We start from the raw sequence: 27,995 nt of genomic DNA on the forward strand, positions 1-27,995 counted from the left end.
TAATGTAATTTATACATGATTCAATTACAATCAATTTTAATTAAATTAAAAACCAATACAGTACACAAAGAATCCAAACCAAAGTTTTATTGGAAGAAAAAAAGGCCACAAGCACAAGCTCATTCTATAACACTGAGTACGCAATGACATTCAACGTAAAGGACGTGCGTTCACTTCAGGTGGAGCGCTTCAGTAATTCATGCGAGTGAACAGAAAGAGACTTCTGCTTATGGAATGAATGCAAAAACAAGAAAATGCTGAGACAACTGTAAAAAAAGAAAAGAAATGATTAAAATGGAGAGAATAAAACTGGAGCTCTAAAAGAAGTCCACATCATCTGGAGCGTCTAAATCACGATATTCAATAATATTGCGAGGATCCCCACGCATCATTCTGGAAAAGACAGACAAAAAGGACATTTTATTAAAGTTCATTTATTAACATCCTAAAAAAGCTTATTACGATATCACTCTTGTGTCCTGACTGCATTCAAATAAATCAAAACTGAAATACAGATCAACTCACCGATTGTTTCTAGGTTTTCCAGGGTATCCGCCTTGCCCGCGGAAGTTGTCGTAGTTGCCCCTGCCTCCTCCACCATACTGGTTCGGTGGGTAAGGAGGAACACCTGTTAAAGGTTGGAGAAACACCTCAATATGGCATCATTTAGCAAGGCAAAATTTTTATTTACAGATGCAATGAAATGGCCTGTTAATGCACAAATTCAGTTAATTAACACTGCAAAATTGATTGTGTCATGTTGTAAATTCTCAGGATATGCAATATATCGGCCATCATATTAGTATCGGCTGACATGTTAATTTTTAATTAGTGGTGGGCCGACTCTTATCGGGCGATAAAAAAAATATCGCTGTTAATCTATTCTCAAAGTTGGGTTGGGAGCTGGGTCTATACTACGCAAGCCTCTTATCGATGCTCCTGCTCCGAGTCCCAGCCTTAATATACAGACCGTGAACTCACAACTTTCCCTTTTGTCCTTTATCGGACACCATAGCGCGACGTCCTATACGCATCTGTGCGTCATTCATGATGTCAAAGCGATCTGAGCAGACGAGGTAAACATGGAGTGGAAAAGACGATCTAAAGCTTGGCTTTATTTTACTAAACGAGACAAATTACGCTGTTTGCTGTTTGCAATAACAGGGGTTTTCCTGCTTTGATTTTTTTTTAGCGCCCGCCAAAGCGAATTTTTGTCCCGCCAAAGTCTTATTTGATCGGTGAGTAATGTAGATGAATTGCTGCAGTGTGACAGGGCACATGTTTAACTGAAAGAACAAGCAGAGAGAGAGAGACCCGTTCGCCCGCGCGCACTCTCTCACTTCGGAGCCAGGCGACTTCATCTCCACACTAAGCGCTGTCTTGCTCTCTCTCCCTCACACATATTAACCAAAATAAATCGACACGATGTTAAAAGGTCGGAAGACCAAAGTTTCATGTGCAGCATTGGGAGATTTTGTTTTCCTGAATTACCGCTGGGTGTGAATTGTGCTAAAATAAGTTACTTTATCTTCTCTGAAAAGCGTTCCACACATTCAGCTGACAGTCTCAAGTACCACCTAAACGCAAAGCATCCCTTAGCTAATGCGGTAGATGCGGGGCGATGCACTGATGTAGCGCAGGGGAAGAGTCATCGTCAAACTACTATGTTTGAGTGCAACCGAGGCAAGCCCGTCAGCCCAGCTCCATCAGTTAGTAAACAAGTACATCTGATTGAACAGGATTTATTTTCATCACCAATTATCATAGTAGAACTGCTTTCTCAAGCAGTTTGTGATGCATTTTGGAAACAGGAGATGAGCCCCTGGTCTAATGCGCCACCTGGCTTGAGAAACCCGTTCTCAAAGACTTTGTCATTATTTGGGTAGCACACATATTCTGAATGCCTTCGGCAGAATTCAAATGAGCAATTTTAATCTAGATTAATTCAAAAATTACAGTGAGATTAATCTAGATTAAAAAGATTAATCTATGCCCACCACTATTTTTAATGTTATCTTTATCTGGCCGATTAGAAAATTTGGCCATATATTTGTGCGTGTATAAATATATATAAAAGCCGATAAATGCTGAGATACTTCTGATGCGCACTGTTCAATATTACTATAAATTGCTTGAAATATGATTGGAATCACTTCAAAAAAAAGAAAATAAAGTTAAGTGCAACAAGTCTGTCATATCGGCTAGATAAAATTATTATGAGAATGTTATAATTGTGTGCTTGGGGCATGGATTTAATGGTGAAACTTATTTTTGTAATCAGGCTCTCAAAAATTATATAAAAATTTGGACTTATCGGTTATTGGCTATAAATTTAAAGAATTATCGATATCAGCCAAAATGTTCATATCGGTGCATTTCTAGTTCTTTACAGAGAACCTGAGCGAGCATTAAAGCTTTCACATACTTTTAAAAGGACAAGCTAGATATAATGGTTGCACCACAGTTGAAAAACAGATGCAATAAAATAAATTAATAAAAATTATTTTGCAATTGCATTACGACTCCCAGAATATGCCAAATGATTCCCACCAGTCTCACTCTAGATATACTTATTTAACACACACACACACACCTCCATAACCCATAACTGGAGGTCTGGGCTGGCCAAACCCCATGAGACCTTGAGGAGCCTGAGGTGGGAATGGAAGACCTCCGGGGGAAAGCACTCCTAAAGTGAGAAAGAAAAATTGAATTTCATATGAATTTCTCATGTCCAACTTCTGATAACACAATTTCTTTCAATACCAAATCAACAAGATTGACAGATGCACTGATAAAAATTGTAGTAGAAACTTTTTAAATTGCAAGTCAAGTTACAAAGAAACAGCAGGTAACATTTAAATTAAATGCGAAATTTAAGTAGAAAAAAAATGAAATGGTATTTTCTTGTGAAACTTACTCCAATAATCTTCATTTACAATTTCAAAAAATATTTTCTCCCAGCTTGCTTTACCTTGTCCTGGACCTGGAGGAGGTGGCGGCTTCATCTCTGGGATGGAGGGTCTTTTTGCATCCATCAGGAAGTTGTTGAAAAAGACCACCTCTTTCTTGACCTCCTCAATCTTGTCACCATGTTTGTTTAGGATGTGCTTCCTCACAAACTCTGGGCCCTAGAGAGACATTGAGTGATCATTTTATTGATTTTTGTAAAAAACAAACATCCTCCCAAAGTCTACCGGATGAACTGCTACATAAACAAAGGATCACGATTTTAAATCACACACACCTTAAACTTTTTGCCGCTTAGAGGACAAAGCCACTTGTCTTTGCCCAGTTCCTGTGTGTTGGCTAACACAAACTTTTCAACTTCCTGTTCTGGATCTTTGCGGCCCATCTTCGCTGCCTCATCTTCAGACAGGTTTTCCTTCACACTGAACAAGTGACCCAGCTTCTCTTCAAATGACTTTTGCCAGTCAGACACTACAAGATGGTCGAAAAAGCAGTGAGATGTGTTACATTTCCTTGCATCAAACAAACAGCTAATCCTGTCCTAAACTTGGCCATTGGTTGAGTCAGAAGTTGCTTAATTCTTTTTAATGTCAAGCACGTCCTGTGCTTTATTTACTCATTCATGCGCATCGACAAATTTAAGCAGACATGCACTTTACAACTAAACATACCCACAACATAGCAAAATCTCTTTAGACAATTAATACCACCACCACAATACACATCATTAGAGGTGTAACAATATATCGCAATACAAAAATGCAATAATATGTATTGTGTATAGTGGCAATATGTATTATTGTGTATAGTATATGTATTATCGTGTATATGTATATTATTGTGTATAGTTCACCCAAACTGAAAATTACTGTGAGGAAAAAAAAAGTGTAAGTTTCATTTTAGTGTCAGTACTACATTAAACTACTATATATAATGTGCAATATAATGTATAATAATGCAAAGGGGGAATATTAGTGGGTTCTCATAATGCCAAATGTCTTATGTTGCCAGTAAACAGTGGCCTACATAATTTTAAATATACTTTATCTAGTCAGTGAGAGTGCAAGCAAATATTTATCTAAAATAATTCTGTATTTTCAGCTTCAGAATCATGATTTGCTCTCATTATTATTCTGGTGTCACGATTGTCCCGTGTATTAGGTTACCAGCATGAGGTTACAACCAAGTTCAAGCCTTTTCACTCCCACCCCAATGAAATACCAAATTTAGCATTTTAATCAAGTACATTATTTGTTAACCTTTTACCAAGTGTCTTGGGAGTATTGCAATAATATCATATTGTGAGTTCAGTATTGTTATATAAGGGTATCGTTACACCCCTACATATCATCATCATCCCGCCCAGCTCTAAGAGAAAGTATTCTAAAGCTGAATAAACTAGTCATTTCTTGGCAGTGACAGCAGCGCTCACCTTCTCTGTGAGTAATGCGGTTGGGGGGAATCGGCCCTCGCACATGGATAATGCCACAGCGGTTTGGCATCTCATCCTCACTCGGGTACTCACAGGTGTTGTAATAATCAATAGAGTGTACGATACGCAGATAGAAGAGGAGACGATCCAACACCTGGGAGGAAACCAAAACATATTACACTCCTTAGGAATGGGGTTCGAAGTAGAAACTACATTTGGTATATTTAATCAAAAGCGACTTACAAATGAGGAGAGCAATAGAAGAAATTAAACTAACAATAGGACAACAATATGCAAGTGATGTGACCCTTCCCAGTTTAGTCCAACAGCACACGTGTTTATAAAAAAAATAAAAAAAATAATATATATATATATATATATATATATAAAAATAACAAAACCAGTCACAAGTAGCACATGTATGTTTGTGGCAATAGCTAACAATACATTATATGGGTCAAAATTATTGATTTTTCTTTTAGGCCAAAAATCATTGGGATATTAAGTTTAGATCATTTTGTAAATTTCCAACTGTATATATATAAAACATTTATTTTTGTGAGTGAATGCAGCACAATCGTGAACATAAATGGACAACTTTGAAGGCGATTTTCTCAATGTTTCGATTTTTTTCCAGATTTTCAAATAATTGTATCTCGGCCAAATATTGTCCTATCCGAACAAACCATACATCAATGGAAAGCTTATTTATTTAGCTTTCATTGTTATATAAATCTCAATTTTAAAAAAATCGACCAATGTGACTGTTTTTTGTGGTTCAGGGTCACATATATAGAATAGAAAGTTTTGAGAGCAACAGACTAAGATCAAGACCTGGAAGTCTGATTTAAAATTCCTCACACAATTTCACTGACAGAATAAAATACATAAAACATGGAACTGACGGAATAAAATACATAAAACATGGAACAAGTGGCTTAAGGTGAAAATGGAAATTAAACCTATTTTATGAGTTAGTGTTTTTTGCACAATTATATCCATGAAAATTTAGCACGAGAATTCCCCTTATGACAATGATGAGAATCACTTATAATGGTCCTAAAAAATAGGCTTAGGTTTTCTTATTATTAGTTTGAAATATGTGCTGGATATTTAAAGTCCGTTTCAGACCTTGACGAGTTTTTCATCTCTCTCCACAGTAATCTCGGTGGGGTTTCCCTCTTTGGACCCGTCCTCGGAGTCGGCTCCTCCTGCACTTCCCAGAAGCTCTTCCTCCTCTGCACTCACTTCCTCTATGAGGTAATCAGTGATGTTTTTCAGAATGGGGTTCTGAGCAGGGATCTTCAGAAAAATGGAGGAAGACAAAAACTATTATAGGTAAAAAGCTCAGTAAAGAGGTTACCAAAACCAAAATTAAATTTGTAATTTAATTCAAACAAAACTAGTTCTATCATCAATTAATCAAATTGATTTAATAAAACTATACATATAAAGTCAAACCAAAATGTATTCAGACACCTTGCTATCCTCACTCCTATAACACTATAAAACAAATATCAAAAAAAGTATCTGCTGTCTGAATAATTTTTGGTTTGACCGGACAAACATTTAAACTTCACATAAAGCAGTTTTTATATAAATTCTGATAATAAAATTCCAATTGCAGTTTAATTCAGTTAATTCCTGAGGTAAACGTAACATTACTTGACATTGTTTCTCGGGTTACTGATGCACCTACAGTTTTATGCACTATTGTAAACTAATCTTCCTTGTTTATTTAAGAACAATTGTTTCAAAAGTTAATGCACTTTAAGAAGTGAATGTAATTTCATTTCAATAAAAGCAGCGATGTTTGATTTGGTTTATATTTGCTTTTTGCGCTCACTTGAGGGCATATGAGACAACACAGTACTTTTTTCCTCTTAACATTAAGTATTGCCTTTAGAATTCGAATTTCCTAAAATTTAAGAAACTCAAATTGAGCTTTTCAGTCATTTTTACAGCCCTAATCCAAATTGTGAGCATGCAATACACATCATTTAAACACCACTGATTCAGCCCTCCAAAACAATTTCAGCTAAAAGCGAAAATTGCAGCTCCAACCGAAATTTTGGTGCATCACTAAGGGTGCTCCGATTGATCGGTCGCCGATCATAATCGGACGATAATTGCTTTGGGATGTGTGATCGGCAGTCTCTATAAAGGCTGATCAAGAAAAGCAGATCAGATGACGCAAAACTCGCGAGACAATTTTTTATGCCCTGGTAAAAATGGCTTCACCGGTCTGGCAATTCTAAAAGGTGTGTGAAAAAGACAATTCATTAGCAATCAATCTGTAATGTGTGTACCATGCTGCTGCCCGCTTGTCAAACTGTGCAGCCTCTCCGTTCAACCCGTAAATAAATCCATCGATGCGCAAACTACGTTTGAGTTCTTAAATTTCTTATTTAATAGCGAACTATATGAATGCTCTGCTTGTTAACTGGAGATGTTTTATTTATTTGTATTAGGTACATCTGTGCGTGTCTCAATGTTACAAAAATTGGTGGGGGGACAATATCGATCCTTAGAAACAGTGGTGGGACACGACTACACTGGATCTAAACAAATCAGTCTAACCATAGACGTGACCGTGGTGGCTTTCTTAATCTGTTTAAAATACTTTTACAAGGGTTCTTGCAAAAAAAAAAAAAAAATATATATATATATATATATATATATATATATATAGATGCTTAAGAAGTATTTTTATTTGTATTTTCTTTTTTTGCTATGAACTTAACTAACTGTGGTCCTTTTAAGTGTATTAGAAAAACTGATGGCTGGCTGACTGACTCAAAACATTATTTTGGCTATAGCCTTTTTTGTTGCAGTTTTTATTTTAAAGTAGTCTAAAGCTAAATTTAAAGACTCAGATGTTCTGTCTTTTATCTTTTTTTATTTTATATTCTACAGGAAAGTTGTATTTGTCAAGCCCTAAGCTGTTCCCAATAACCAAGCACAGGCTGCTAAGTTAATATGCTGGACATGTTGCTTGCAAATAAATACACAGGTGTCAATTCATGATACGTTGTCTTCTCTTAATTGTAATACTTAATGTACATTGATGTTAAATATAGTTTAATAAATAATGCTACATGATAAATAGAAGGCTTCAAATAGACCCTGTAATCGGTGATCGGTATCGGGTGATACGGCTTCCAGTAATCGGGGATCGGTGATCGGCCCCAAAAATCCTGATCGGAGCACCCCTATGCATCACTAGTCAAGGTATTTAAAATTGCATCAGTCCGAGGTTGAGCAAGTGAGAATACCTCTAGAGCGACCGTCTCTTCTCTGGGTTTGTGGCTCCAGAGTCTCTCCCGGTCATCCAGTGCATGGATCAGTTTAGCAGCCATCTTGATGTCATTACGGAGAACCTGCTTGTGCTGAGTCATTCCGTTCACGTTCCGCACACGACGCGCCAAATCTCGGTTGACTCCGGGAGCCAACTCACAGTCCCGCAGCTGGACAAAGAGGAACAGGAGAGAATGAGCGAGACATTTGCAGTGCATGATGGTTCTTCAGGCTGATGGTTCTAGAACTCACCCGGATGTTCTGCAGGTTCCAGCAGATTTCTTTGATGTTCACACCTCTGTCGAAGGTCACCCAGCAACGCCTAAAGAACCTGAGCCACACAGAGATGAGAAATGTACTTCATTTTAATACATGAAAGGAGATGTGGGAACTTTAATTTAGTGAAGCATTTTATATTCATATATATTGACACATATAAATTAATGTTATGTTAGTAAAAAGTTTGGGGAAAAAATATCAAGAATAGAGCTATGATCCACACTCAATTCAAAATCCTTTTAGTCACTTTATTTTTTTACGGGGGAATAATACAAGACGTTTCAGCTCGCAGGCCTTCCTCAGTATGGAGAAATATATAACAGTTTTGAATCTACTAGGCAATAAATACTATTTGATGTAAATGATTCATTCTTTAAATGGAGAAAAACAAATAGCATTAAGTAATCTAAGGTTTAAATGTAAGTCACATTTATTTTTATGGCGCTTTTCACAATACCAGGTTATGTTCAATTTTTAAAAAAACATTTTAGACTTTAAGACCTGCACAAATAAAATTATTACCATATGTCCATACAGAAACAAACCAAAACAATCTCAAAAATAATTTATCTCAGATTCTTTAAAATAAATAAAAGAGGCTGCTGCACACAAACTTTATACTGCTTATGAGCAAAATGGGGAACTGCAAGTCTAAAATACTCGTTTGCGTTTTATTCAGTAAATTCATGTTTGAAATTGGTTTGTACCTGTATATACAGATGTATCAGAAAAGAAGTTTACAAATAATGTGTCACTTTTTAATGTGCAGCGATCACATTCAATAAATTAAATTATAGCCTTCTAAAGTGTAATAATCACATTAGGTTTTATTGCAATTCCTGTTTTTCCATCCCCAAATTTAAGACCTCTTACAATAATTAAGAAACTTGTTATAACTTAGACAAGTGTGTTGAAACTGAATTCAACTTACCTGCGCTCTGGCTGCGGTTCTGACAAACAAACGCGCATAAATCCTGGATAACGTCGACACAGCTGTCGAGAAAGTGTCAAGACTTTGGTCATCAGCATTCAACAACAACATGGACAATAACAGTGAAACTCAGCAGTGTTTGTGTGAACACTCACAGCGACGATCTCCGCTTTAGATATGGTTGGAGCGATGCTCCTCATGAAGAGAGAGCAGGTCCTGTGAAGAGGTCGAGGTCGTGGAGGCTGATCATCCTTCGGCTTCTTCTCCTTTTCTTTCTCTCTTTCCTTCTGCTCCTCCGTCCGCTCCTTTACATCAGCGGCTTTAAAAGACCAGAAACATGTTCGTCACAACCATGCACCTTTAACCTGTTAACCTTCAAGGCCACTTTTGAAAAATCCCCAGAAATGGCATACCCAAACTTAAACAGATACAGTTCATGAACCCTTTGCACTAAAAGCACAAGTATGATCTCATTTGAAAGCTGACACCTAGTAGTTTATTGTAAATGTAGAAATAATTATTGTCATAATGAAAAAAAAATGTTTAAATAGCTTCAAAGTTTTGTAAAGTTATTAGAAATTTACTTTTATGAAACATCTTCATAAAAATAAAATTGAAGTTGGCCCTGGAGGAATCTAGAAATGCACTGCAGCTAAAGCCATATGTGTGACCATTTTATATTTAAAATCTGAAAATGATAAGTCTAAAACTCTGTATTTAGTTAAATGTTTTTCAAGATCATGTCAAATTACTTTATTTTGATTAGACTCTAAAATGCAAACTGATGTTTAGTCATCTTCTGAGTCATCTAATCAGTCTATTGTCTCTATTATTTTGTGGTGCAAACGAGCCCCATTCAGAGTCAGTCTCCCCTGCACACATTTACACCTCTCCAGACTGGTTATGGCTCTAAATATGCATTTCTTTTGTCTGCATTATAGCTACTAACGACTGGCTATTCACAGGCTATTCATAGGGTTTCAAACCCTAATTTCTTTTATCAAAGTTCTCACTAAATATTTGAAACTGGTATCAAATGCACTGAAACATTTCAGTAAGCATTCCTATTTAGAAAAAAATAATAAAACAATAACTGCTGGTGGCAGGTGCACCTGGGCTAGCTAGCATGTTAGCTTAGCACACCATCAATACACGACCATTTATGAGATTAAAACCATGTTTGTGCTCCAAACTTACTTTATAACGCAAGTCGAGTGTTTTAAATAATCTTCTGTGATCTAATTTGGCTTCAGATAAAAAAAATCCGACAGAAAATGTATTATTTATAGTGTTCTGCACGATGATGAAATCTATATCGATTAGCGTTACATTATAAATATAATCTATTATTATGAAATACCTGGCATGGCTTGAAGAACACAGGTAACTCAAATATCATTGCAATCATGTTTATTGTCTTCAAAACATCTTTATCTGCATGTTACAGCGATCTCTGTCAGCTACTTTCTGTATCAGTGACGTCCTGGAATGTCACATGACTATGGGTCTTCTTCGTGATCCATATATGGACTGTTATTGTGCATATAGCGCCCTCAGGCTATTGGTATGAATTGAAAACACAGCACATCTCAGTAAGAAGCGATCATAATGATTACATCGACGCATTTGGGTATAAATTCAACAAATATTATTCCTGTCTATAGAAATATGATGTGAATCTATGAGAATATATCAATATTTCTCCAAGTCTGCACATTTTTGAGCTAAAGCCCTGAGGGACGTTGTTTTGTGAATCACTGTCATGACGACAGCACGGAGTGTTTTTTATGAATGGACCAGCTGACGCTCATAATTCATATTAAAGGTATCGACTCATTTTTTCATTTCATAACTCCTGACACAAATTAAGACATAACTGTCACTATAAGTTTCTCAGAATACAATAGTGGTCAAATACTGAATCTTGAGTATTATATCTTTTTAATGATGTATAGTTTGTCAAGGTATAACATTAAATCTGATAGTAAATTTGAACTAAATAAAAAAAAAAACGCTTCAGTGCGCCGACGCTCTGGAAACGGTTAACAGGTTAAAGGGATAGTTCACCCAAAAATGTAAATTATTCACCCTCAAGCCATCCTAGGTGTATATGATCATCCAGCCGTCTGCCCGAAGCTAGTTATTTTAGTCGATACATTTTTAATAGGGGTGTAACGGTTCACAAAATTCACGGTTCGATACGATACAGCGGTGTCACGGTTCAGTACGTTTTCGATACAGCAAATAGAAAGAAATGCCAGAGAAATTTCCTATTTATTAAAAGAAAAATTATTTTTAAATAAGTGTGAGTTTTCCTGAAACTTTTAGTTTTATAAATGGGGGTAATCTTTGAAGGATGAACAGATAATGTTTTGGTCATCACATTAAAAATAACATTTAAATATGATAATATTTGAGTTTTGAAGTGCTGGAAAAAGATGTGTGATGTACTGAAAGCATTTTACTAATATATTCTGCCAAACATCCATGGTTACAGTGAGTGTTACTACAGTAAATCCATGGTGAATGTTGCTGATTTGTGGACTTAAAACCTTTAACTTGTTCATTCATGGAACGCTGTTTCTCCTGGATTCCACGTCAGCGCTGTTTGATCCGTTAATAACGGAGAAATCTGAATGCTTCTCACTAGATCTCGTAGCAATGTTACTACTTTAGTGGCGAATTCAAATGCTTTGTTACTACAGCGCTAAGAGATCCAGTAAACAGTGTCGCTTGATCAATAACGGCTTGCGCTGCACTGACATTGGTCCAAACTGGTAAACCTGTGAAGCACAGAATAATGAGTAGCACAGTTTCGTTCCACTTTCATTACGTTTGCCATTTGATGTTGCGCAACGTTGTGGTGGTCGCTCCAGCGCAGATTTTGGTCGGCAGGAAAAAATGGTCCAACGAATCGTTCGGTTTGTAATGCGTACCGATTACCGAAAGCCTCGTACCGAACGGTTCAATTCGAATACATGTATTGTACACCCCTAATTTTAAAATATGGATTTTTTTTACACAAACTCGCTTCAGAAGGCCTTTATTAACCCCCGCAGCGCCGTGTGGAGATCTTATATAAATGGATGGATGCACTTTAATTGGCTTCAAAACAGAAACGGCGATTCACTGCCATTATAAAGCTTTGGAAGAGCCAGGACATTTTTTAATATAACTCCAATTATATTCGTCTGAAAGAAGAAAGTCATGTAAACATAGGATGGCTTGAAGGCGAGTAAATCATGGGGTTATTTTCATTTTTGGGGAAACTAATCCTTTAACACTGTTGATTCAGTGCCAGAAGCCTTGACACTGACCTTCCCCCTCCTCTTCTTCCTCTTCCTCCTTATCCTCTCCCTCGTCCGGTTCTCTCTCTTTCTCTGAGGGTTTCTCAGAGCAGTGAGAGTTCGAGTCGGAGTCAGAATCGGATTCGCTCTCAGATGCACTGGCTTCATCTTCACTGTCTCCACTGTGCTTCCTCTTCCTCTTCTTACTCGGCTAGCGAGAGAAAGAGAATGCAGTGTTTTCAGTAGGAGTTTACATTTTAAAAGTTAAATGCATCATTCTGGTGCACTTAAGAGCTCCAAATTGAACAGAATTCTTTCTTTTTTTAAATTTAAGTATTTGCATGGACTTGTACTGGGACTAAAACATCTTAGTTGTGATAGTATGTAAAAAATAAATAAAACATTTCAGTAAGTATATTATTTCAGTTTAGTTTATTGATTTATGAAGCACATTTTAAAACAACAGATGTTGAAACTAAAATGCTGTACAAGAAATATAAATCAGAATTAAATTCAGAATTAAAAAAAGGACAAATGAAGAATTTACACCCACGGATAAAACAAATACAAATAGGTATTTAAAGAGGATTTAAACAAGGAAACGGAAGGCCTACTGTGGAGGGGAAGTCTGATTTATTTTACTTACACTGCAGTAGTAAAATTACAATACTTAAGTCTTAATTCCTTTACTTGCAAGAAGTTAAAGCATTGAGCTTTTATTTTGGCAGCAAATTGCTGGGAGACCTTTACATTTCTATGACAAACGTGTATACAAATGCTTTACTACATTTGTCCGCAAAAATGTTGGAAATAATGTGAATATGAAAGTATGAATGATGCATATTGCATTCCCAAATGCACTAAAAAATGAACACATGGAGAGATTGAGTTAATTGTGAACTGAGATGCTGTAAAAATCATTAGAGGTTTCCTAGTGAACAGTGCTGCGGACATGTCCTGGATTGTTAGATGGCTCAAAACACAATGATAGAGAGATTTTATATTTTCGAATCATCATGAAACTGTGGCAGGACAGATAGGACTATTGTCGGGCCGCCACAGAATAGGAAACACTGGAATGCCAATACACTGGATTGCATTGAATGCAAGTAGACATGCTAAGATCTAATAAAGATCATACATATTTACAAAACAGTCTGGCCCAATAAATGGCACATCAACTACCCAAAGCAGCAGAACTTGGCAAACTAACCTTCTTGGGTTCTGGGATTGGTTCGGCAGGGGCTTCTTTCTCAGTCTTCTCTCCTTCACTCCCTCCAGCAGAAGCGGCTGCATCTTTCTCAGTCTCCTCATCCCCCTCTCCCTATTGACATACAAAATTAAACATCATTGTTCCTCACAATACTGCATGATCCTTTGCTCTATTTTGCAACATTCACTCACAATCTTGTCTTTTTCTATAGAGGGTTTGCGCTCAACATCCACAGGCCGGGGCTCGTCCCGTTTGGGAGGTTCAGAACCAGGTCCACCAGATGAGAGTCTCTCTCGCTCCTCTTCTTCCTCGTTGGGCTGTTCCAGGATACGCAGGTCATTTTCCCCTCCTCCTTCCATCTTTATCACGGCTAACGAAAACATACAAAACATTTGCTTTGAGGAAATAGTCAAAACAAAAATGATTCTTACAACAATTTTTACTAGTGGGTACAGGACACTCTAGGTCATTTATGTAAGTGAGGATGGCAAAATAAAAGTAAACTGTGACATATTATACCCAAAAATTCATCATACAGTGGACTACCAGGAAACTGTATAAAAAATGTATACTTGTAGGTAGAGACCCTTATTTATACTGCCGTGTTAGTGTGGGGTTATTTTGAGCCTTGTTAGAGGTACTAACTAGCGATTTTTATTTTTACTTATTCTATGCCCTATATACTAGCGTTATAAGCTAATCTGTGGTAAAAAATTGTTCATTTTTGGCCCGAATCATTTTTGGCCCGAATTGTCCTTTAATGGCACGCTGGTAAACAACAGTCACAGTACCTCACATAAATCACACCAGTGGACATAAGTGATGCACCAAAATTCAAGTTCGTTCGTTTAGCCAAAAAACTAAACCGAGAAAATGTAATCAATTGACAAATAATCAACATAATAACAGTTGTATATAAACATTTATATTTTAATAAGCCCATTATTCCTTGTTTAAATAAACATTTAAATGGTGTATGCAATAAAAACTTGTTTTCACAACAAATTTATTCAAACACACATTAAATAATAAAGATGTAATATAGGCTAGTGCATAATTAGAAAAATGGCCTAATCAAATGTTACGGTTCAATTCAAAATAGTCAAATCAATTGAATTTTGGTGCATCAACAAACGGCAAAAAAAATCAGCATGCAAAAGAAAAGCACTTCTCCAAACCTGCATCTAAAATCTTGGTGATTTGGGGAGCACGCTCGATGTCCAAAGTGACGGATTCAAACCAGCTATTGTCCATGAGATACATGTAGACGTTCAGCCGGTTCTGTAGAGCACTGTGGGATTCTGCTTTGCGTCTGCCAGCCTCATCCGGATGGTACTTTGAACGGAACCTGACAGGCGGACAGAGGAGAAAGGGGGACAAATGGGGTGTTTGGGGAAGAAAACAATATGTCAGCAACTATTTCCTAGTCATGCAATCTTTAAATCCAATCCTAGTCCTAACCTGCCTTCTAAATATATCTATAAATGCTTTGATAAAGCAAAATGTAAACCACCAATTCTTAAAACTAAATGATTCTACTTGTCCCACTTTGTCATATGATATAATAGCTCTATTCCAAAACTAATGAGCTGTTGCTTTCTAAGATTTGTTCTTTTGGGTTGATTCAAAGACAGCATTGCATGTCTCCTTCCAAAATAAGACAAGAAATTATGAATATATAGTTTGGCAATAACATATTGCTAAATATCTATATGTATTCCAAATCATTCCATTTCTGACGTTTTGTTCTAGTTAAGATGCTGTCTTTGAAGGTAGCTGTATATTTAGGCAGTAGACAGCACACTAGGTTTTTGAATAGAGCATATGACACCAATTTGTTGGTTAAGTTTTAAGTGCACTTGTCAGTCTTACTACATACTATAAAAAGAATGTGTGTTTAAGTGTGTGTAATACAGTAACACTCACCACCAAAGAAGAAAAATGAAAAACAATAACAACTGATGCATTATCAAGAAATGAAAGTCAAACAGTTGGGTGAAACATTTTCCATTGTGTGCACTAAATTTACCTGATGTACTCCCCGCATTACAACACATATACACTGAGAGCGGTCTTCTCAGAGGAGTGTGTACATTTGGGGGGTTTTGATTGATCCAAATATCAAAAATGAAAAAGAAAGGGGAAGAAAGGCATCACACACTACAGAAAATAAAAAAAAAATCTTTCCGTGAACGCGGCGGCAGGTTTGGATTGTGAGTGTTCGACTGTCTAACTAAGAGCCCTGGTACTTTGATTCTAATGGCAGCTGCATTGTGCGCAGTGCAAACCCTGACTAACTAACAGCGACTCCTGCGACGGGTCCAAGCGCTTTTCTCATCTTCCAATACCTTGTGGTGATGGAGGGAAGAAGGGTTTTTGTTAATTTGTAAACCAAAAAAAAAAAACAATATGCAAAAACCTGAAAGGAAATTAATGTTTAAAACATCTGCATCAAGTCAATGACGAGATCAATTCAGTTGCTGTAGAGACAAACTGATGTCAAAATAGACATTATCATTCTTATGGCAAATTATGAAAATGTTCAAATGTTAACAAGACTCAAAACACAAATGACTGTGGTAATAAATTAACTATGCATTAAAGTGTAACTATATGATGCACCAAAGTTTCAGCAACCAAAAATATTTGGTCAAAAATGAATTGTTTAATTAGCGCTCCTCTGATGATGCGTTTTGACTGTGTCAGTGACTATTTAAGCTGTAGCTGCATCGGTTCAAGCGCCAGTGTGTAGCGCAGGTGAACTGATAATCTATTCTTTAGTTATAGCACAAAAACAAACATAAACAGGTATGTGTATATGGATATGATTTGTTTTCAGCAACAACAAAAAAATCAATTTCAGTAAAAAAATCAATTTGGTGCATCACTTAATAATTGACTACATACAAAGTCGTACCCGTTAGTACAAAAAGACAAAACTGTCTAGCCAAAAGCCTGTTTAACAATTAAACTATTCTAACTAGAGGTCAATGTAGTTCTAAACAGATCAGTCAAATGTTCAGAGATGCAGGAGGATGCAGAAATCAGCCTCTTCTTTGTTGAGATGCAGGACTTGTTTCGCCACTCTCTTGTGATCACTAGCTTATTGCACAAACATCACCTAATCAAAACACTAGGGCAAAAACAGCAACTGTTGTCGTACCACTCTTCATCTTTATGGGCCAGGAAGAAGTCCTGCATCTGCTGACGCCTAAAATCGATCTTGTACTCATTGTAGCGTTTGACCGACTCCGTCTCATCCACGGAGTCATCCAGAGACAGCAGGAACTCCTTAAACGTCTTCATCACAGGAGCGGGAGGACCGAGATCCATATCGTGGATGTTTCCCAGCCTGGATGTAGACCAGAGAGAAGAACAAATGTTTAACACACAGGTTAAATGCAAGGAATTTAATTAATCGGTTAGTCGCAGAAAAAAACAAAACTCCACAAGTGGTGAAATTAGGCAGGCTGTAACGGACAGATCAATAACGGCAGGAAAGGTGTAATAATGGGGCTTTCTGACTATTTGGTCTCAGTGAACATAAGCGCATCACATAAATGAACCGAAACTAAGAGTATACTTGCCTCATAGACATGAGAAATATATCTATAGAAAGGTTGAAATTAGGGCTGCAACAACTAATCGATAAAATCGATTATAATCGATTATGAAAATCGTTGTCAACGAATGTCATTATCGATTAGTTGGTCTGCTTACGTCACGGGGAGCGTTTACTGGTACGCACACACACGCAAGGTCTCTCTCCCTCAGGCGCTCTGCCGAGCGCGCGCTACACGGTTTGGAGCAGTCTCTTATGTCTCGCATGCGCGCTCTTGCTTGCGCGCTCTAGATTTCGGGAGTTTGAACTAATTCGCGGGCATCAGGGAGCCGCAATCAATATGCGGGAGACTCCCGGGACTTCCGGGATCTTGGGATGTCTGTATTTTGCCTCGAGCATCAGGTTGCGCAATCAGTTCGCTCGCAACGTAAGTGATGGATTAAAATAGCGCTACCGCAGAAATAGGTTAAATTAAAACGGTCTTTACAAAGCGAAGCACTAAATATAAAGGCAGTTAATAACAGCAGCAGTAAAATATTGTTTTTTAGTCACTGTACTCAGTGGTTTTCAGCGAATGCTTGTGCACTAATGCATAATTTCTCCTGTCCTTTACTCAAGCCTGTTAGCTTGCTGGGTAACTTTACCTCCATTCCGTTCTCTTTTTATAGCATTTGTCTACTAAGTTTTAATTGTTTTTCAAATGCGATCTACTGCGGCTCTACATTCACACAATTGTTTTCAGTCTTTCTATATTTATTTAATCAATTTATCCTTATATTATTCTTTTATATATTATATATAATATATATTATATTCTTTATCCTTATATATAATTAATTTTAAATAAAAATTAAATGAATTATATATTTTAGATGTTTTTAGTTTGTTTTTAGTTCAGATATTCACATCTGAACAACATGTCTGTGTAAATTTGTTTTAACAAAAATTGTGTTAAAACATAATATGTTGGATATAATTTTTTTAACAATAATCATGTTTGTCAACTTGCCATCAGCAATTATCATTAAAAACAATGCAAATATTGATATTAGTAAAACTCAATGTGTGGCTTTTGCACTTTTTAAAGTACACTTTTACACATAAATACCCAGATTTACGGTTTTATTTAGTTATAATAAAAAAAAATCTAATTTAATTTCTATCCGATTAATCGAAAAAATAATCGTCCGATTAATCGATTATCAAAATAATCGTTAGTTGCAGCCCTAGTTGAAATGTCTACGCTTTAATGAAAAGATTCAATTTGAAAATAAATAGTCACATTATGTAATCCGTAGGCTTTGAAACGGGCATATAGGCGTCCACTACTGTGGAGATGTAGAGTCAGAATCGTTAGCATAACAGGGTTGCTGCACTGTCAAATTTAAGGCTTTTTAAGACCCGAAGAAATTAAAATGAATACCGTACATTGGAGTGCACAATATATTATATGTTGATAATAATTAGATGATATTTAACTGATTGTGTGTTTGTACTGGTACCATGGCTGGTTAAGGCACGTGTTGACTGCAGACTCACATGATATTCATATTATTCATATTTTTCATATTCATAAGGTGGCAATATTTGCCACCTTAAATTGATTTCCAGAGTCATTTTCACCTATATATGGACATTTTTTCTAAACTTATTTAGAGGTATGCATCACCTTTTATGTCAAATTCTAACATTCCAATTAAATTATATTAGAATAACACAATACCACCGTTACCAGTCAAATTAAATAAATTAAATCAGAAACCATCTTTGCAGTGCAGAGGTGACACAGAAGCGAGATCGGAACTGGCATTAATATATTTACACTTCATTTACAATTGCATAAATAAAGCTACGAGATTATTTTTTATTCAATACTTAAATATGAAATTATTTCTAATTTTAACGTTTTAATTAAAGGGTACTTTAGTTTCATAAAGGGTTTATGTTTCATATTTAAATGGTTTAATTTGGAGACCATTTAGATACGTCTAAGTGTCATCTAAAATTTAAGACCTTTCATAAGTAAAAATGAGACTTTACATTTAAAGGCCATAAAGGATCCGTGGATAATCTTAAGGATAATAAAGTCTTAAGGTTTTTAAGGATAATGTCTTTAGCCAACCAATAAATTATTAAAATGTTTAGACAGTCTCCTCACGCTTTTTCTTCATGACACATTCATAATCATTACATTTGCCGGTGCGGTGTGGCAAGCTTTATGTGTGCATTTGAGCACTGATTAGGCTATCTATTTTATATAGAATTAAATTATTATTAAGGAATTGTAATTATTAAATTATGATTTATAATCTAATAATGGCTTAATATAAACGCGCGATTAGTCGACTACTGGCTTAAATAAACGACTACTAGTCGACCTAAACATTTTTTAGTTGAGGGCAGCCCTAGAAATGGACTTTACAGCTGCTTGTATCCTCTCTCACCTGGCCTGAATGGGGATCCCATGGTGAGGCTGCATAAGGTGCATGTCAGGGTGACCCCAGGGCTGCGGGGGGGCATAGCTGGGTCCTCCACCGCCTCCATAACCAAGATCATAGCCACCATGGTACGGGTCACCTCCATGGTCATCCCTGAGAAAAACAAATGAGAGGGAGGAAGAAATGCAGAATGAGGTTTTAGTATATGGTGATCTAATTGTTTTCCCCAAGCAAATGATCAGTCTACAATAGAGGGTATGCAGGGATGACACATTTTCTTAAGCCAAAACCTGCCTTCAAGTTCCACCATCCTGAAGTCAACTGGGTTTTTTGTGGTTAAGGCGCGACACTAAAGGTGAATAGGGTATTTTTTTTAACTATCAGATATCACCATGAAACTTTGCCAGTTGATTACTTACAGGTGCTGGTCAACGAATTAGAATTATTTTAAATAGTGCAATCATGAAATTCTTTGAATGCATTTTTTGTGCAGAAAGCAAATCAGGTGTTCACCGCACCTGTCCTACTCGTTAGACTAATCACAGAACTCGTTATCTGGAAAAAAATTTGCTCAGCTGAGCTTTCCAAAAGGCCCATTTAGGCCATTTAACTGTGACACTGTTGTTTTATTGAATTAGAATAATGGTGAAAGCGTTTCATTGAATTGCAATAATTTTTATTATAATTACAATCATCACTTTCTCAGTATTTTGTGGCTGCACCTTTGGCTTGTATGACTGCCTGAAGTCTCCGCGGCATTGATTTGACCAGCTTGTCGCAAGTTTCCGCACTCACAGCTTCCCAGGCAGTGGCGATGTTCTGCTTCAGTTGGTCCAGCGTAGTACGCTTTCTGTCGCGAATTTTTCGCTTGACGATGGCCCAAAGGCTTTCAATGACCTTGAGGTCAGGCGAGTTGGCCGGCCATGCCAAAACTTCAAGCTGTTTTTTAGTGAACCAATCTTTGGTCGACTTTGCCGCATGAGCCGGTACAAGATCCTGTTGAAATATGAAGTCTTCTTCGCCGAACTGTTCCTCAACAGTCGGAATCAGGAACGTTTCCAGAACATCTTGATATACGGCAGCATTGACAGTCTTCTTGAGGAAGCAGAGTTTCCCTACACCTCGAGCGGACATGCATCCCCAGACCATAACGCTCTGGGGAAACTTGACGGATCTTTTCACGCACTCGTGGTTGTAGGTTTCGCCACCACGACGCCAGACACGAGGACCTTGGTCACCGAAGGAGATGCAGAAGCGTGATTCGTCACTGAAGACCACTTTCTGCCAGTCTTCAGCAGTCCACTCGCTGTGTTCTTTGGCCCACTTCAGCCGTTTCACCATTTGTTTCTTGTTCAGCATCGGTTTTACTGCTGGAACGCGAGATTTGAAGCCGAGTTCGCGCAGACGACGGTAAGTGGTTGATCTGGAGACGTCAGCGCCGGTCTGCTTGTTCCACAAGTCGGTGAGCTCGGAAGTGGACTTGAACCGGTTGCTGACTGCGATCTTTCTCAGCTGCTTGTTGTCGCGAGCAGAAGTTTTTCGGACGCCGGAACAGTTGGTGCGCTTGCTGCAGTTTTTCTTGAGAGCTTTGCAGACGGAAGACTGGCTGATGCCGAGCTGCTCAGCAATTTTAGTTTGGGTCAAGCCTTGTTGGTGAAGGGCTTGAATTTGAGCCACTATTCCGGTTGAGAGGTCGCGCTGCTTACCCATGATTGATTTTACAACTTAGAAATTCTACTCAACCCTGACTTTATACTGCACAGTGAACACTCTTCACAGAAAACAAAAATTTGAGCATTTATTCTAATTCAATGAAACGCTTTCACCATTATTCTAATTCAATAAAACAACAGTGTCACAGTTAAATGGCCTAAATGGGCCTTTTGGAAAGCTCAGCTGAGCAAATTTTTTTCCAGATAACGAGTTCTGTGATTAGTCTAACGAGTAGGACAGGTGCGGTGAACACCTGATTTGCTTTCTGCACAAAAAATGCATTCAAAGAATTTCATGATTGCACTATTTAAAATAATTCTAATTCGTTGACCAGCACCTGTACATTAAGATGAGAAAAAAAATGCATTACAAGTTTTCTGTAATTTAATGTTTAAATATGCAAATGAGACATTGTCTAATTAAATATGCGCTCTTTTGCATATATTTTTAAAAACGAAATCTGAGTTTTGGACAAAGCCAGGTTCAAAATAATTTTTCATTGTGTTCACATATTAGATGGGGAAAAAATTACAGAGGGATTTATGGATATCTACTTTTATTATCCTGTAAATCAGAATATACTGCCAATAGCCTTAAAAAAATGATTTTCGCCATGTTTTGGGGAATAAAATGTTATATAAATCAGGCTAGGAATAATATATTTACAAATCCCCCTGTAAATGTCTTAATAATATAACTAGGTACAAGACTGGAAAGTTTGGTGTATATAGGTGCAACTGAACTGGAGATTTCGGACTTGGAGTATGAGAGAAAAGACATTGAGAAAACGTGCTTTAAAGATTTAGCATCAGCCAATGAGATTGTGCATTTAGAGTTAAAACCCCCTTTTACTTTCGCGATTGGTTGCTGATAAAAAGGAAATGACCATATTTGGATCCGGTAGTCTTGTTCAGGAGATAGAGAGCTTTCTAACGGTGTGTGTGATGACAGGGTGCAGATCGCGATCGCGGAGCAGAGGGATGATTTATAACGACAACATTTGATGAATTTATGAGAAATCTACAGACGCAAACAGACAAACTGTAGTAAAATAAAGACCTAAATGTGTATTTTGGACTTTTTTTCACCACAAGTCTGAAAGAAGACATGTTATTGAAGACAAATATCCCAAAATCTCAAAATTGATCAGTGAAAAAAAAAAACGATGTTTTTGCCTGCCGTGTCTCGCCTTAAATGCTTGAAACAAGTCTTTGGTGAACAAGCTCAAGATATTTTCACATTTTATTCTAAGACATAAAATAGATGAAGTGTATAAATACACAAGTGTAAAGCTTTTACTTGTCTTGAAAACAGTATTTGGTATAAGTGTTTAAATGGGACTACAGAGGTTGCCGGGGACATTAAATGTCATCATCCCGAACTCATCTACTCACTAGTTCACTTTCACAGCCTTGGTGCATTTATAAACCATGCTCTTGCCAACTATTTTAACTCAAACTTTCAGGGAAAATGTTTTTTAAATAAAGACCAAAAGAGATGTTGGAAGCTTAATGGTGGAGACATTGATGCAGTGGGTCACACTTTATAATAAGGTTCATTAGTAGGGCTGGGCGATAAATCGATTTTATCGATTAACTCGAATGTGTAGTTTACGCCGATTTTTTTGAATGAAAATCAATTTTCTCTTTAAAAACCGCCGATGCTCCCATCTGGGCTCCCGTAGTTCCGACCGGGCTCAGCGCTTGCCATGATAGAGATACACAAACAACATGGCAAATGAGCAAGACCGCGGCAGCAGAAGCACTCCCGCCGAAAACATTTAGGCTACAAGCTGAATCTGCAGGGCTGCCAACTCTCACGAGTTCACTGTGAGAGACGCAATTCTGTCACTTTTTAGACGCTCTCACGCCACACATTCATTTTCTCACGCAGAGAAAAATCGCGAAGCAAAGAGGACACTGACACCGACAGACAAGACAGAGCAGGTTACTATCGATATGAAACAGATTCTCAGCTCTCAGATTCTGTCAATTTTATTACAAAATTCAAACAATAAACACTGTTTTGACGCTTGTAAATGTGACGTGAAAGAACGCTGACAGATCTCAGTTCAAGCGGCACGTGAACCGATCATCTGTTACTCTTTACTACCAACTTACCGAGATGTAATAAAATCAATCGATCAGTGTTTTTCAACCGCGGAAAGATGTCCATAAAACAGCTGGAGAACAACATGTCACGTAACGTTACATTTACCTCAGGATGGCTTTTAATAACCCATAGCACGCATGTTAGTTAGACGCATTATAATGGGGCGGCAGTGGTTCAGTGGTTCATGTAGATTGTCTACAAACCGAAAAGTTGGTGGTTCGATCCCCGGTTCCACCTGACCAAGTGTCGAAGTGTCCATGAGCAAGACACCTAACCCCAGCTGCTCCCGACGAGCTGGATGGCGCCTTGCATGGCTGACACCGCCGTCGGTGCGTGAATGGGTGAATGTGAGGCAATATGTAAAGCGCTTTGGTGGCCATTGGGTCTGTTAAAGCGCTATATAAATGCAGTCCATTTACCATTTACCATAAAATAAAAAACGCATTATATTTAATTTGAGTTAGTTTTAACCTTTAATAATACCAGCTGAAAGGGCTCTCTGTATGTTTACAGCATTAGGTGATTTTTTTTTTTTTTTTGGGAGAACAATAAACACATTAACGTATCTACTGTACCTATTTATCCAAAGGAATTTATATTGAATCAAGATCAGAATCAAATCACAAGAATTGAAATTATGAAATTTTTGTTAAGCAATAATAAAAACAGTAGCATACCAGTAAACTTAATAAAATTATGTTTAGTTACCAAATAATTTGACAATCACAATACACTTATTGTGGTGCAAGTTTTTAGTTTTTTTTTTACACATCCCCCCAATCCCAATCCACCCATTTTATTTTATGTTACATGTTCATTGTTTTCAAAGACAGGGCCTGTCCTCTTGTCTTGTTGTTTCTGATTGCACTTTAATGGAGATCAAATCCCAGAAGGGAATATTAAAACAAAATAAAGTTAAAACTTGTTTTGAACAATTTCTTTGTCATCTGCAGATTGATTTTAAGTAGGGAGTGAAAAAAATCGATTTAAATCGTAAATCGGATTTTTTGTGAAAAAAATCGGGGATTTTTTTTTTAGGCCATATCACCCAGCCCTATTCATTAGCTAACATTAGTTCACTACATCAGTTAACATGAACTAAGAATGAACAATACTTCTTCAGCATTTATTAATCTTAGCTCATTTTAATTCCAACATTTACTAATACGTTATTAAAATCAAAGGTTGTATTTGTTAACATTAGTTAATGCACTGAACTAACATGAACAGCTGGATTTGTATTAACTAATATGACCAAAGATTTATAAATACTGGAACAAATGTGTTGCTCATTGTTTGTTCATGTTAGTAAATACATTAATGAACCTTATTGTAAAGTGTTACCATGTAATGCGAGCGTGGTGTAGTAAGTTTATAGCCTACAACATTTAATTGTTTTACTTCTGCTTAGGATTCAAAATTCATTAAAGCTTTTCATTTGTGAAGATCATCATTAACAAAACAATTAATAATTATAAACTTTTGTTGGTCACAGAGCTTATTTTCTGCTATAATTCAAAAGCCAATAGAAAAATCATATTGGTTTTAACCAAGGGAACGAGGGTGATGCTTTAATTCCAGGCTGGTCTGCAAAAATACATCAACATCACTGAAAGTTACTCTCCTCTCTCTGAAAGTTCTTACCAGTCTCTCCTCATGCGCTTCTGCTGGGGGCTCATGTCATGACGTGGCGGTGAGAATCTCTCTCGTCTGCCTCTCTCGTAGTCCCGGTACTCTCCTCGACTGCGCCGCTCACGGCCCCGGTCCCACTCTCTAGCCGAGGGACGCCTGTAAACGACAATCACAAGAAATACATATAAAAATGTGCAAACATACAAGCCTTTTGACTAATATCATACCCCAAGAAATTCAAATAGAGGACCTGAATTATAAATGCCACTAGCCAAAGCATGATACAAATCACAGTTAGTTGTGCATACAGTAATACTTTATGTAGTGATGCACCGATGTGAAAATTGTGGCCGATACCGATATTAATATTGCTGTTTATGGCCGATACCGATATGTACCGATGTCGATATCTCTGTATAGAAAACACATTTTTATGATAATCAAATAAAGAGCTATTTTCCAAAACACTTTTTTTTTTACTTTTGTAATTTATTTTCAGAAATGACTGATATTGGGCACCTTTACCTGTGTGCAAAATATGTCATCAGATTTTCAGAAGAAAAAATAAATAAAAATACATTTTTATAAAGGATACAAGTGTGTCCTGAATTCACACTATGAATAAGCCAACCCTGAGTATTCTCAATAAACATCTAACTCACTTGAGACCAAGTCACTGTATTCTGTGAACCTTGTACAACAGTTCAAAACTTTAAAGTACAGTACTGTCCTACTAAGGCAAAAGACCTTAACTTCTATTTTGTAGCACAATGTTATGATAACACTTAAAATGTAATCAATATTAACCCTATTAGACTCACGATGATAAAAATGGCTTCACATGTATAAACAAGAAGTTGAAGTAGTGAGCATATAGTTGGAATGTCCTGTATGAACAAAATGACGGAGTATGTTTTTGTTTCCACTGTTCGATCGCGCCCGCGCCTCTCTCTCTCTCTCTCACACGCGCGCCACACACACACACATTCCAGCATTGCAATCTTGACGTCGCAGACAGTTCAGAATAGTCACAGAGCTTCAGAGCTAAGGCAGGGCTACAGATTAGGTGTCCCTAAAGAAATGTAACGTTATCTAACAGTTAGTAGTTCCGCATTGTAATGGATTTGCTTTCTCGTCGGTTGTTTGACATGGATTTTAACCAGGGTTCAACAAAAGGTAGGCTTTAAATTACTACATTCCTGCTGCTGGTGTATAATGGGTGTGTCGTTGCGGCTCCAACTGACCAACTCGCGTAGTTTTCAGTCAGTGGACTGTCATTGACAGGCGAGAGCTAGCATTTTATTTCAGTTGTAGCCTACATGTAGCCTTACGGGCTGTGAATTAAGATATCCTACAGGCCTGCTCTAATGCATCGCTTATTACTAGATAAGTTGTTGATTATCGCTCGAAACGTGTTTGTGTCTAGTTTGTGAAGTAGCATCGCTAGCTAAAGGCTACCGCTAGCTATTACTGGATTTTAAAGATTATCTTTTTTATGCACCCGTGTCGTGTGTCATTCTTACCTTGATCATTTTCACCATCATTTTCCCCAGATAGTATGCCATTATTCAGTAATCTAACAAAAGCAATCAAAAGCCTACACGCACGTAAAACACACAGGAATGATTATCGGCCTGTTCTGACATCGGAACGATACTGATGTGTAAAATATTGACCAAATCGGCCGATATTATATCGGGGGCCGATATATCGTGCATCACTAACTTTATGTATATACTTAGTGTATTAATTCTCAATTTTGTTTGTGATAAAAGTTGTAAAGTGTTGTGTTGCATGGTTCTGACAAATTAAAGTCCATATGCATGAGTCTATATATTTAGTTCTATATACTGTTGACATTTAATTCAGCTTTGGATAAAAGTGTCTGCCAAATCCATAAATGTAAATGTAATTCCCTAATGCAGCAGATTAATTCCCTCTTCCTCACCTGTCATTCCAGTCATCTCTCCGACGGTCCTCTCTCTCCCGGGAACGGTCATAGTCGCTCCTCTCTCTGCGGAATTTGTCTCTGCGTCTGCGGTCGTACTCGTCATCGCTGTCGCCCATGGTGTTCGAGTAAGGACGAGTATCAGAGGAGGTTTGCTGTGATACACAACAGAGAGGAGCTTCATGTTTATTATTGACAGATTGTATCTATACTTGACTAGTGCATCAAAATTCCAAATCCTACATTTCCCTTAAAGGGATAGTTCAACCAAAATTTTTAATTGTCATCATTCACTCACCCTCAAGTTGTAAAAAAACCTATATGAATTTCTTTCTTCTGCTGAACATTAAAAGAAGATTTTTGAAAAATGATAGAATGTACTAACATAGTATTTCAATTTCCATACTATTCAAGTCAATGGGGTCCATCAACTGTAAGGTTAACCATATTCTTTAAAATATATTTTGTGTTCAGGAGAAGAAAGAAACTCATTCAGGTTTGGGAATTTGAGGAAGAGTAAATGACAGAATTTATTTTTTGTGAACTATCGTTTTAAAACACTAACTTGACACCCTATTTTTTGTAATAGCTTGTGTGCAGATACAGAGAGCACAGGGTATGAAATTAAAAATATAACTATGAATACACAAAGTAATATCAGTAAAACACAGACTACGCACACAATAGGCAGGGCCATGCGCGCGCGTCCAGCTCGTGTAATTTACCAAAAAAACCGACCATCAACTTAACGTTAACCAGAAAAAACAGTGTATAGTAAATTATCGAACATTTTAGATACCCAAAGAACATGTAACGCGATTATACACAGAATAATCACAGATTAAGAACAAATGGCACGTAACGTTATTCATGCCGGCTCCGTCGAGTTACGTAAGGAAAGCAAAATTCGCTAACCGCAACAAAGAGGGACACGTTCAGACAAACTTGGACAAATGTGAGATATAACTTTTAGTCAATGTTAAAAATTCGGCGGTAAGACAAACAATAATAGTTTATGTCCAATACTAACCAATAACTAGGCTTAAAAGGCTGTATTCGAGTGGAATCCCGCCAGAGCACGACCGTCCTGAACTATACAGTAGCGGAAGTGACGAACATACACAACGGAACTACAGCGCTAGCTTGTGACTGGATGACCGCAGTACTACCAAAGAGTACTG

The 27,995-nt window shown here is 37.2% G+C and overlaps 1 protein-coding gene across 1 annotated transcript; it reads right to left on the reverse strand.

The window, feature by feature from the left end:
• Nucleotides 1–72: 72 nt before the first annotated feature.
• srrt (serrate RNA effector molecule homolog (Arabidopsis)) lies at nucleotides 73–27,957 on the reverse strand. The gene is made up of 20 exons (XM_077222482.1): nucleotides 27,845–27,957; nucleotides 26,815–26,969; nucleotides 24,879–25,022; nucleotides 19,416–19,562; nucleotides 16,573–16,761; nucleotides 14,588–14,757; nucleotides 13,601–13,779; nucleotides 13,410–13,520; nucleotides 12,227–12,407; nucleotides 9,065–9,228; nucleotides 8,910–8,971; nucleotides 7,952–8,030; nucleotides 7,678–7,869; nucleotides 5,534–5,704; nucleotides 4,403–4,556; nucleotides 3,248–3,441; nucleotides 2,975–3,131; nucleotides 2,594–2,689; nucleotides 526–628; nucleotides 73–393 (listed from the first exon to the last, which is right to left on the reverse strand). The coding sequence occupies exons 2-20, from the start codon at nucleotides 26,931–26,933 to the stop codon at nucleotides 318–320; spliced, it is 2,688 nt and encodes an 895-aa protein (XP_077078597.1). The 5' UTR covers nucleotides 26,934–26,969; nucleotides 27,845–27,957; the 3' UTR covers nucleotides 73–317.
• Nucleotides 27,958–27,995: the final 38 nt, after the last annotated feature.

Source organism: Siphateles boraxobius, unplaced genomic scaffold (genome assembly GCF_051911475.1).
Source record: "Siphateles boraxobius isolate OS27281-9 unplaced genomic scaffold, OSU_SipBor_1 120, whole genome shotgun sequence".
Taxonomy (NCBI): domain Eukaryota; kingdom Metazoa; phylum Chordata; class Actinopteri; order Cypriniformes; family Leuciscidae; genus Siphateles; species Siphateles boraxobius.